This window comes from Ruditapes philippinarum, unplaced genomic scaffold, assembly GCF_026571515.1.
Source record: "Ruditapes philippinarum isolate M1 unplaced genomic scaffold, ASM2657151v2 ctg2985_1_1_1_1, whole genome shotgun sequence".
Taxonomy (NCBI): domain Eukaryota; kingdom Metazoa; phylum Mollusca; class Bivalvia; order Venerida; family Veneridae; genus Ruditapes; species Ruditapes philippinarum.
This window is the reverse complement of record NW_026856852.1, coordinates 155,964-168,732: the sequence shown is the minus strand read 5'-3', so window position 1 is coordinate 168,732 and position 12,769 is coordinate 155,964. Positions and strand designations below refer to the sequence as shown.

General features: G+C 33.6%; 1 protein-coding gene across 1 annotated transcript; it reads left to right on the top strand.

The window, feature by feature from the left end:
• The first annotated feature begins 532 nt into the window (after nucleotides 1–532).
• Nucleotides 533–2,466, top strand: LOC132747909 (uncharacterized). The gene is made up of 2 exons (XM_060737439.1): nucleotides 533–853; nucleotides 1,055–2,466. The coding sequence occupies exon 2, from the start codon at nucleotides 1,055–1,057 to the stop codon at nucleotides 1,976–1,978; it is 924 nt and encodes a 307-aa protein (XP_060593422.1). The 5' UTR covers nucleotides 533–853; the 3' UTR covers nucleotides 1,979–2,466.
• The last annotated feature ends 10,303 nt before the right edge of the window (nucleotides 2,467–12,769 follow it).

Genomic DNA, 12,769 nt, shown 5'->3' with positions numbered 1-12,769 from the left:
TGACAGTTCATTAAAGTTACATTCTAATCAACGCAAGCTTGAGGGATCATCTGTAAGTCCAGCGTCGAGTACAACGAATACAACTGAACACCTAACCAACAATTTAATACCAAAAAGTAAAGAAAAACAAACTTTTTGTACAATTGGTAAAGATGCAATCAGGAAAGATGTTTCTTTTAAAATACCCATTTATGCAAGGACAAGGTCACATCTCAAAAGTTGGAGTGTCAATGGTTTCAGTCATTCCGACATGGGTTTCATCAGGTCTACAAACTCCAAAAAGTGTGCACGTCCTGCTCTGTGGAAGTCAAAACACGGGCCAACTCGTAAGAGGCCGTTTGGTAATGATACGGTTATCTCTAAAAAGGGTAAAGTACTTTACAATGGCATGATGTATCACATAATATAAAAGTAAATACAAAAATTGAAGATTGACACTAAAGTCTTCCTTTCAAATATTCACATGTGGTCATTTTATCTTTATTTAGTTGTATATTTGTATATTTAAAGAGCTGTTAATAAAAAATAAACACAATATCTACACAATTAGAATAACATTTAAAATCGTCAAGAACAGTATAGAAACACATTTAACTTATGGTTTTCGTTGCATTTTGTCGATATCTATGTATTTATCTATTACTGTGATAAAACAAATGTATCATTTAAATTAAATGTAGATAAAAACGGAAAAGAAGAACTTGCGGAACAGACAGGTTCAACAGATCATCTGGAGAAAGAAGAAAATCCGGAGCACCTTCTAGAAGCAATTTTGGCTGTATATAGATTGAGTAATGTTCCTGAATCTGACAGGCCTAATATTCCCTTACATAATAAAATAATCAATGGACAGGTAAAACATTTAAATTGTAAAGTAAACTATATGATCATACAGTATATTTTCCTTTTAAATGACTGAGACATGTTTTTAATGTAATGATCATTTCAGAGAAAGTATGCAAAATATTACTACTCATTGGTAACTTTACATTGCATTTGGAACATATCAAACTAATTTTCATTGATTTGATTAAATTAAACATTTCTATTTAAGATGAAGGACAAATTATTCAACATTTGCTCAACAATCAAACGAATAGGATATCGCTTTCGAACTTTTTACATATATGCCGTTCAACCAATAGGACTGGAGGACAAAGAGATCCGAAATAATAAGATTCGTGAGATACTGAAGATGTATGGAATATTTCATTATGTAATTGCACCATGTAGTGAGAAAATACAAGAATTGATGCACACGGGAGCGGAAATTGAAGCAAGATCTGAAACATATATTTCCTTGAGGTCACGGCAAGTAAGCAGACCGATATTTACTAAAGGTGGTACACTAGGTGGCTTTGTCAAAACAGATGAAACAAACCAAGAGTTTTGTCTCCTTTCAAAACACGTTGCCCAATATTGCAGCGATGTGTTTTACGTTGGGGATGAAAACAATGAAAGTACATGTATTGGTCAGATACTAACAGAGACAAACATACATCAACATGGAAGTTTAGATATCTCAGCATCTCTTATGAATAAGCCAGTCGGTGAAGAAAGCACAAAATTTAACGATAAGAGTGGACGACCATTAAAGGGAAGATTACATGAATACAATGAAGATGAGGAAGATGACATATGTAGAAGTGGACAATCAGTGCATATTTATGGTGCAGTGTCGAAACCTGGTGAAGGTGTAATTACAATGCCCATTGCACACAGTGGTCTGACTAGTCCATTGATTCAAATTGAAGACATTGGCAGAAATCATGGACAAAATCATGGACAATTTGCTACGAAAGGTGATAGTGGAGCCGTTGTGTGTGTAGACGATCCCGAAAGACGACATGTTGTTGCACTGGGTATGGTAATGGGAGTGGATCAAAATTCTTCGGGGCGCAAATATTTAGCTCTACCTTTATCAAAAGGAATTCAGCAGATTGAAGCGCAAACCAGGACCCGTTTAGAGCTTATGTAGCTGTTATAGTCATAATACCAAGTATGGGCAATTAACATATTTTTCAGCTGATTCAAATAGAAGTTTGGCGTTTACTACCAGAACGAAAGAGGACTACCAGGAGAGTCAGTCCTCAGATTGCCCAAAGTTCGAATCACTGTCGGGCTTATAGTTTGACGTAAAGAAAACGTTGCTGATATATATCAGTTTTCGAGTTTAAAAACATTGTTTTACATTTGCGTGTTAGTTGTTTATGATGACAGGTTTACGTGTGTCTGTGTATATCATTTTATCATTTTATTTATCGAGGACTTTTCAAACTTTAAAAGATGCATATACAGTTGACATAAAAAGCATTTAATAATTTACGTAGTTTTCCCGAAATTTACAATTATATGAAATTAAAAATATCCACGCATCACAACATAAAATCTAAAGATCCTGTACGTTTTGTGAATGATATTGTTACTGTGTGTATACCACACTTGCAAAAAATTATATATGAATATATATATATTATTGTGCAAATAAAACAATTTTCAAACATCGAAGAATATGTAAAATGTGTACTGCAAATATTTGTGCACATTACATTTAATCAATAAATAATAAGCATTCATTTCTTATTGGAAAATTTGGCTTAGAATTTACAGAAAATAAATTTCTAATTACCTCCCTTTATTTACAAGAAAAGTTAAATTCGGTAATATCTTTATAAATAATGCTTATTGGAACTTACAATATTGACAAATCTTATTTTGAGCATCATATTTATGAAATAAAACCATGAAAAAATGTGTTACAGGATCTTTAAGCAGATATTGATGACATCTGATGTGATTCGTGTCTTTATCGACATATACATTTACTCAAGATTATGCCCATGTACATAAATTGTGTTGATTTAGAAGTATTGTGATTTTGGTAAATTTTATAAATTCTAATAACACATGCTCAGAGCACTCGGGCAATTCAGAAGGCATAATTGATACCTGATAATTATTACTGTCTACGTCATCACGCATGTTTCATTTTGTATCGTCTTTACTATACAAAAAATAAGGAACCCGAAATGTGAAAGGCATATACTGTTTTTATTTTTTGTTTCATAAATACTCAGTTGTTAATGTTGATAAAAAAAATCCCATCAACTTAATATACATATGTACAATGTTAATATTCATCGTGCTCTGTCTATTTTTTTTTAATTTACCACATTATTTACCTTACCTTCTAGGCAATTGTTATCGTATACTCATGTAGTAACAGTTCATTAACACGAACTTGTTTTGTTTGTTTTTGTTTTTTGTTGTTGTTGTTTTTATACGTGTTTAGAATAAGAATTATCAAAATAAACACAAAAATTCAATTTTTTGTTTTATTATTTTCTATTAACTAAGAAGCCCTTCATTTGTGTATAAAAAACACATAGGTTACCGTTTGTGAGTAACGCCTCGGGTAACAGTATTTTCCTCGGTGTACTCGCAAACCTATGTGCTATTTATTCTATTACCCCGAACAAATACTTCACTGGAACACTGTTTCTATATGTTTTTTTCAAATATATAATATAATTAATAATTAGCAGTAAAAATACTCCTTTGGTATAAATTAAAGGGATAATAAGTGTTTTGTAGCCCCATGTAAAGTTAATAATACAAATGTAAAATAAAGAACACCGGCATTTATTAAGACCTTTAGTCACCTTAACAAAAGTGTAAATTTTCACGTTGATAGTATAATAAATAATGGAGAACTTGAAATAATCAGATTCTGGTGGGGGAAACATAACTACATTAATACGTTTAGAGTTGCATACATGACTTAAATATGCGTGGTTATAACAAAATTATCATACGACTAATTTTTAAACCTTAGCAATAATGAATTTTTTGTAATAAATTTGAAATTTGTTTAGGTCAAATAATTAAAGCTTAATATCATTAACTATTTCGTGATACCGATAACATTTAGATTAAATTTGTTAACTAACTTTCTAAATTACAATATTCCTTCATAAAGTTAAATTAAAAAGATTAAACAAAAATGATCCAATTTCAAAAGGAAAATGTGGTAATATCGATATGTTTCATGGGTTCAATAATAAAGTCAACTTAAACAGAAAAAATAAAATGATTTCTAATATTTCAAATGAGAAAATCACCTCTACTTTAAAAGTAACATACCTACTTCTCTGGGTTAATTAAGAAATAACAATAAAGATTTTTGCCAAACATTTTCTAGGAGTGATGACCAATGTTAAAGTGTCGGCGTTAATAAATACTAACATCGTATAAATGACTTACTTTGGTTCTGTTCTATTCTGTAACAATACCAATGAAGACAATTGTATTAAGACTTTCAGATTTTCGACACAGGTTGAAATAGCTTAAAACTGTGTAAATGGTTTGCATGATTAGTGTTATAGTTTAAATAAAATAATCGGTTGTAGACCCCTTCAGTAAATAATCAGATTGCTAAGGTAAGGTAAGGCAATCCAGTAAAGCCCTACATTATACGTTTAGATGTTTGCGTACATGAACTTATTAAATATGCGATGAACGATGATGAGTTATTTGATATTAGACAACCAAAAATAAGATTTCAAAGATTATTTGATGTTAACTCAAACTTTCTTGAATATGAAGGTATAATACGTTCCTTCAGAAAAGCTTTGACGGATTTCCATGTAAAGCAAAACGTTATCAAAGAAAAAAATTGCCATCCAAATACTTAACAAAACTCGCAAAGGATGTTGCGCAATATACGATGTGCTGTTCAATAATAATCGTCGGGGAAAATCCGAAATAAAATGGCAAAATGATTTTTCTAATATTCAAATGGAGAAGTATCTACTCTCTACCCTTTAAAGTAACTAAGGATCCAAAACTTTTATGGCTTCAATATAGTATAACGCATCGTATTTTAGGTACTAATGTATTACTGAAACAGATTAATGTTAGTGACAACGACAACTGTTCATTTTGTAATGCCAACCCAGAAAAAATAAAACATTTATTTTAGGAATGTGATATTGTCATCGCATTCGCCAGGGACGTGCAGGTTTGGTAAACAAACAAAATTCCAAGTATATCTTCATTTTTCAGAGCAATCTGTCATTTTCGGTTGTTCCCGTTTCACAGTCCCTGGGAAAATATTATTATTATTATTATTATTATTATTATTAAAACAGTATATTTACAAATGTAAAATGAAGTCCGAATTGCCAAGCCCTGAGGCTTTTAAAAATCAATTATTATTTTTGGTTAAAACAGAAATAATCAATGCCAAAAATATGCTTAGGTTTGAGGCCATACAGGGTGCATAGAAAGAATACATATAATTGGTCAATGAAAAAGAAAGTGCCTAGCATTATTCTATGGTAGCTGATTTGGTACGCTTTTGCGTGTCTAGTTGGCGCTAGCGACAACATGACAGAGCGCCAAAAGGGCGCGTTGTCGGTTTGTCGTTTTTCATCCTTCGTTAGCGATAACACGACAAAGCGCAAAACGGCATTGTGCGTCTCGTTTTCTCTAGCGCGGCACCAAATTGGGTCGCGTTTGTCGTGGGCGCGTTTGTCGCAATGTCAGCTTGGATTTAAGCCAATCCTTTCGAATTTTAAACCAAGCACAATTTACATCCGCGACAACCACGCCGCACGCAATGTTATGGCCGCTCAAGTCAAGGAAGGGTGCTCCAATGATGCTCCGACCAAGACCTATATAAATGAGCCGGAAAGCGACCAGGCGCAGCAAGTAAAATTAACCACTATGGTAAACTTAACTTAGTAGCCAGCGTATTTTCCTGTTGCTGACATCATTAACAAAAACTTGAATCATCTCAGAGTCCAACTGGTCACTCGATTACAAATCCCCGCCCATGAAAAGCATCCGGAAGGGTGAGCGTTTAGTAAAACTCTCCGACCAAGAACTCTCCGTGGGAGCAAAGATCCGCAACCGCAGCCTTAAAATCGTATCCAGTAAGATAACTTTAAATTTAACTTGATGCCCACTTACAAACTAGGTCTTACCAGAACACAAAGGGCGATACCTAGTGACCCGAACCTAGGCCGAGTCTACTATTACTTATCACGGCCATCAACATAACACAGTATACCAACATTCTACCACAGGGACTAAGCACAGTAACACTATATTTGAAAGATGTGAATATTAAGAACAAGAACAAGGTCAAGAACAAAAAAAAAATGGTTTGGCAATTAAAACCATAAAAATGTTTACATTACTTGTGGAATGAAAACTACGCCTGTTCGCCGCCAGCTAGAGCGATTTAGAATATTTTTAAAAAATTTTACTTTGAAAAAAAAAAAGTTAATAACCACACATAACGAGTGACTAAATACACATTATTCGACTAAGTAAAACTTAAACGCCATTGTCACACGTAATGTCATAACACATGATTCTGTTTATTTGTTACAAGATGATTCAGTACATGGTGTCAAAGTTCCAATCACCATTTCTTGTATGTCAACACTTCAACTTTGAGAATCACGTGGTGCGTGGTCTTTGACTATAGTTAGTCAAAACTCATTGGGAGACTCTTTAATATTTTCTTCAATTTTCCTGCAAAATTATACTAAAGAAAGCAAGTCTGGCACTGTTAAATAAAAAACATATGACACAACAACAGTTATCTGTACAAAAACAAGTAGAAACCAGATATATTCAAAAGCTATAACTCAAGCGCATGAAACATGAACGATCTAAGACTTGCAACAGGGGTGTGGCGGAGGGTGGGCAATTTAGGTTCTACTGGCTGTTAGTCACAACGGTAAATCGACAATAATGAAGAAGTGTGCACGATATTTCCTATTTATATTCGGATCTACTCAAAGTGTGTTCCACTTTCAGAGTTTAAAATTTTTTGTTTGTTTTTTCATTTTACGCCTTTTCCCAACAGTATTTCAGTCATAAAGGCGGGTAGTTTCCTAACCATCGTTCCTGGAGAGTTACACCAGTACATGTACTAGATTACCTTCCTCCGTCCTAAACTACCAAAGCATTTCCCGGGGATCGAACCCACGCCAGAGGGGTAACTGGATTATAAGTCTAACCCCTCGACCACGGAAGCGGTGTAACGATTTCTCAGTATAAATAAAAATACATTAACATAATGTCACTTTAAATATAATCGTACGTTAGTCCATTTACTTTATGTTTCATTTGATATATTGATATTTCTTTGTAGTATGTTACTTCCGCTTATCTCATTTCTCAAGAGTGTCTGCGAAAATATTAGATATCAACCTTTCTTGAACTTTATCAATAGAAATAAGACACCTACAGAGTAATTAATAAACTATTCAAGAGCTATAAAATGTTTTAATAATATCTATGAAAAGCGGACCGTTCTCCCAACAACATTATTCTTTTTCCTACGCACAATTTTTTTCCTATTTGTGTCACATGTACAGTACAACAATTTACTTTAATATCGGTGTATACCGTTATTATTGTTTGGTTGTATTAACCTGTCATTTGCATACTTATAATACTGTCAATGCACACAAAATATTAATCTTCAAGTTCCGTGAGATGTACACAGTAAGATGTGATTTAATTTAATTTAATTTGTGTCAATGAAATAATTACGCGCAATGTTTTTTCCTTATTTATAACATTTCAACATAATTGAAACTATGGTTGTTTTGTTTTTTTTTCGCTTTGTTTTCTGTTTCGCACTTATTTTGGTAAAGTCTTTTACTATTTTTAAATAACACCGATTAATTAAAAAATAATATTTAAGATGTATTCGGATTAAATCAATAAATGTCAATTCAATGCCGTAAAGCACTAAACAAAACGAAACAAAATGTTATTTCTAATTTTGCAAGCATCCGGCAATTTCCATTAAATATACTGAAGAAATAAAGAGTAGGTATAAAACACAGGCACGAGTATCGGACCTGGGAAGAAAAAATATGACCAGATTGATAAAAAAAACCTGTGTTCATCTTAAAAGTGTCAAAAAAACAACAAAAAAATGTAAATAATGACCCCCTTTAATATATACTTTAAGTTAAGAGAAGGCCGGAAACTCCAGATTCGAGCCTACGAGCAAGGGATTCATTTCCCGGGCCGTTGTGAAAACAATTGGCCAGACAATTAAAAAAAACTTTTATCACTATTTTACGTTTATATGAAGCTTCAAAATGAGACCAACCCCAAGTCTCTAGCCCTTCCCGTTCATGAAATATCTATCAGGAAACGAGCGAATTCGTGCTAAAAATCCTTGGTAGACAGAATTGCGGCACAGCAATTCGATACGTAAACATAGACTAATACATGTATGTCAGCTGAGTATGGGTCAAAATCACTTGAATTTACTAAATAATATTACTAAATACATTAAGTTGGACCACTCACAACCGTCAGTAGCATCTGATACACGCAAAATTCGAATTTCAAACCTTTCCACGGTCTTTAGATTACTTTCTACGCCATTGTCAATCAGTATTCGATATTTTGTAACGAGTCTTCTGATTGGCCAATAGCAACGAAAACCGCAACGTTTCACACAAGATGCCTAATGGCGTAGAAAGCGATTGAAAGACCGTGTAAATGTTTGAAACTCGAATCTCGTGTGTATTAGATGCTACTGACGGTTGTGAGTGGTCCAACTTAATGTATTTAGTAATATTATTTAGTAAATTCAAGTAATTTTGACCCGTAGTCAGCTGACATACATGTATTAGTCTATGTTTACGTACCGAATTGTTGTGCCGCAATTCTGTCTACCAAGGATTTTTAGCACGAAGTCGCTCGTTTCCTGATAGATATTTCATGAACGGGAAGGGCTAGATACTTAGGGTTGGTCTCATTTTGAAGCTTAATATAAACGTGAAATAGTGATAAAAGTTTTTTTTAATTGTCTGGCCAATTGTTTTCACAACGGCCCGGGAAATGAATCCCTTGCTCGTAGGCTCGAATCTGGAGTTTCCGGCCTTCTCTTAACTTATAGTATATTTTTAAAGGGGGTCATTATTTACATTTTTTTGTTGTTTTTTTGACACTTTTAAGATGAACACAGGTTTTTTTTATCAATCTGGTCATATTTTTTCTTCCCAGGTCTCTTAACTTAAAGTATATTTTAAAGGGGGTCATTATTTACATTTTTGTTGTTGTTTTTTTGACACTTTTAAGATGAACACAGGTTTTTTTATCAATCTGGTCATATTTTTTCTTCCCAGGTCCGATACTCGTGCCTGTGGTATAAAACAATCAGGTTAATAAAATCAGACTATATGCACGTACACTTGGATCATAGACCCCCGCCTTATTTCGCCCCTGAATATTAAAACCAACATATTTTGCAAGTGCTTGCCCAATTAACTTTAAATATTAGTGTGACATGGTCTTCTGTCCAACGCGTAAACAAGTTTAAACAGAAATACGCTTTATTGAAATACATGGGAAAAAAACAACAGAATAAACAAACCTTTGGTTTAAAAACATGATATTTACACTATACCTCAAACAACGTAAATATCAAGTCTTTGTAAAATAAATCAACTTGACTTTTGTATAGTTAATTATCCACATTTAGATGGAGACGTACCCCATGCAACATCTTACGGGGTTTATGTTTCCCAGTTAATTAGATTCGCTAGAGCTTGTAGCAACGTAAAGGATTTCAACGAGCGGAATATTTTTATTACCAGCAAGCTTCTAAAACAGGGCTACCGCTATCATAAATTACGGAAATATTTTACTAAATTTTACAATCGTAACTTTGATTTAATTTCCAAATTCAATAGTGATTTAAAAACTCTTCTGCGACAAGGGATTAGCCAGCCTGGTTTTTATGGCGATGTTATTTATAAACTTCGTAAGATTTTGGGTCATGGTAATTTTTCGGCTGTTTTTACCAAAATCATTAAACGTTTTATTAAAAGAGGTTATGACCCTACTATTTAAGACATACTGCATGCTTAGTGTTCAACCCTTTTACAGTTGGACACTACGCTTTCCTCTTTTGATTGCATCTGACGGACCAAGTGGGAGACTCTATGATGGATAGTTCGTAAAAGCCCTTTGGGACTGAATTGTCTTAATGTTCGTCTTCTGCCTTGCTTCGTCGGGCCCTTGTAGGTGATTTTCTTGTTGCTCTGTCTTCCTTTAGGACATTGAGTACTTTTGTTATGGTCATTGGGTTTACTTTTATATGTTTCTACATGATCATTTTAGTGTTTTACTTATTTAACCTTTTGTAACCATGACAACTGTTAGAATTTCACTTGGCGGGGATTCATTTTATTTACACTGTCTCGTTTATAGGAACATGGTGGGGCTAAGAGCGAGGTTTGGTGCACCATTAACCGGTTTAAAACTCCCCAGCAGTCATTATTATGCTGCTGACCGTTTCCAAGGCGGCGCCCCACTGTGTTCCTCAGATGTATGTCTTATGTTGTTTCATACTGTTTTGGTGACACTTTTGCTTGTGTCCCTTGTTGTTTTCTCGTCTACGGTAAGTATCTTCCCCATTGCCTCTAGTTTTTATTTCTTTGATTACTCCCCACCCCTCCCCCGGTCTCCTGTCCCCTTCCCCTTTGTGGGCCTATTTTTATTTTCTTTGAATTCCTAATCAATTACAAATTAATTATCATTTAATGATTAACCTGTCCGTGCTCTGTCTTTGCCCTGTCCTGTTTTTGTTTGGGGTCCCCCTGGGCTCCTTGCCATTGGTTCTTGTTGCTGGGTCATGTGGGGGTTGCGTTCATTGAACGCCACCTTTCCTTGTTGATCTTGTTTATCATATTTGATTTGACAACTATTTTTCTCTGTTTTGAAAAAAAGATCGTGGCATTTTAAAGTACAAAAAATGGTAACACTTTAATGAATCTATTTTATTACTCTGTAACTGTTTATATATATACTATATTGTACTCGTATATATATTTCTATTGATCAATTGATTATACTTTTCTATGAAGGTTTAACCTATTCATGGAAAGAATCTATATTTGAGACAAGCCACGTAACCACTGCAAAATTTGAAAATACAGTACAACCTCTGAGGAGCAATGGCCATCTACAATGGAGACATGATAGTAAGAGAGAAGTAAAATATTATTTGGAAGACACGATATTGTTGTTAAGAGTTTACTGCTGTACAGAGGGCCGCTCTTTTAATGTTACATTACTTATATTATACTGGACCAAACGTTAGTTTATTCCGCCTGTCTTGTATCACATGGCAACAAACAAATTTAAGAATTGAATACACTAAATAAATCTTTTTTATGAATAAGATGTAGTGGGGGGTTTCCAACAATAAACACCTTGATATGTTTATATATGTTTATTCAATAAAGAATAAAACCTGTAACAAATAATATAAGTATAAGACAATCACATTACAACCAAAGTTATAAATATCAACTACATTACATTTCACCTTATGTTCACGCATTAGAATATTTGAACTATCAATACAGGATGATATACATCAACAACTGCATATCCTTCACAATAACTTCAAACCAATTCACAACTTCATAGAGAATGTGTTCTGAGCAACATATAATTTAGGCTCATAACATACTCAGCTTGTGATTCATAGGTAATATTCACTATGAAGTGGATCAATCTAATTGAAATAATAGATGATCAGAGATCTAATGTTAATCTGATCTCTAAACGACAACATTGACCACTGAGATGATTGTTTATTTAATAACATTTTAATGACTATACCTCTTTACAACTTGCAGAAGACCGCTGAGACAAGGAGGATAGAGCATAGTCCCCAATGAGAGAAGTATTAAAATGAAGTATACTGCAAAGAGAGGCCAAATCATCTAAAAAAGTCTACCTTACTTGAGCATACTCATAAGCTATTCCAGTCATGCCGTCTGACCCAAACTGCAACAGACGCAGTTCACATTCAGTCTTCCACGTTAACAAAAGGTTATACCTAAGACTCATAACCTAATGTGTTTGACATTCATTACACCACGGAGAGTAGAATTTGGTATGCCAAGCTCGGTTCAACGTGAGGAATATAACCTGACAATCTTTGCGTAATTTTATTAGATTGCTAAAAAAGATGACTCCCAAGAACAAGATGAGGCATAAATTATGAACTTTTATATCTACACACTCTCCCTCGTTAAGTATATATGACACCGGCAGTTGACTGCAAACCGAATTATGTACCATGAAACCTTGAGATTATGAAAAGAATTATCCACTTAACAATAAGATTATATATAATTCAAATCATACAAAATGACAATTGTACATCAACTGTTCAGTCAGTATTCGATATGACGTACCTAGGTCTAAAGATTGATAGATATTAATATTAGTTAGAGGAAGGAAGATTTCATATATTACCTGCCTCACCTCGCTATTATTATTCTATTTTATATATAGGGTAACTTGAGATTAATTAATGATAAAAAATAATTTCAAGAGTACGAGCTGCCCTTATGAGATGGTTTGAAATTTCAAAAGATCACTTTGAAGACCATATAACATTATTCAAAAAAGGGTTATTAACTAGATAGTCCAATTTAGTATGGAATATATCCTCTCTTCTATAGCCCATTATGGAACACTATCTTGTTTTTTTTATATTTGTTATGAAAATGAGACAAAATTTTTATTGAAAGATTTGATCTCATATCAAACATTTACACACCTTAAAACCAATTTGAGTACAATATATAGCTAGTACATAATAATGTTATACCCGTCATTTCATTCCTTCTCTGGTATACCTATTACAACAGCGTAAAATGTAAAATTACACGTCTAGGGCTCCGTTAAGAGCTAGTGAAAATTT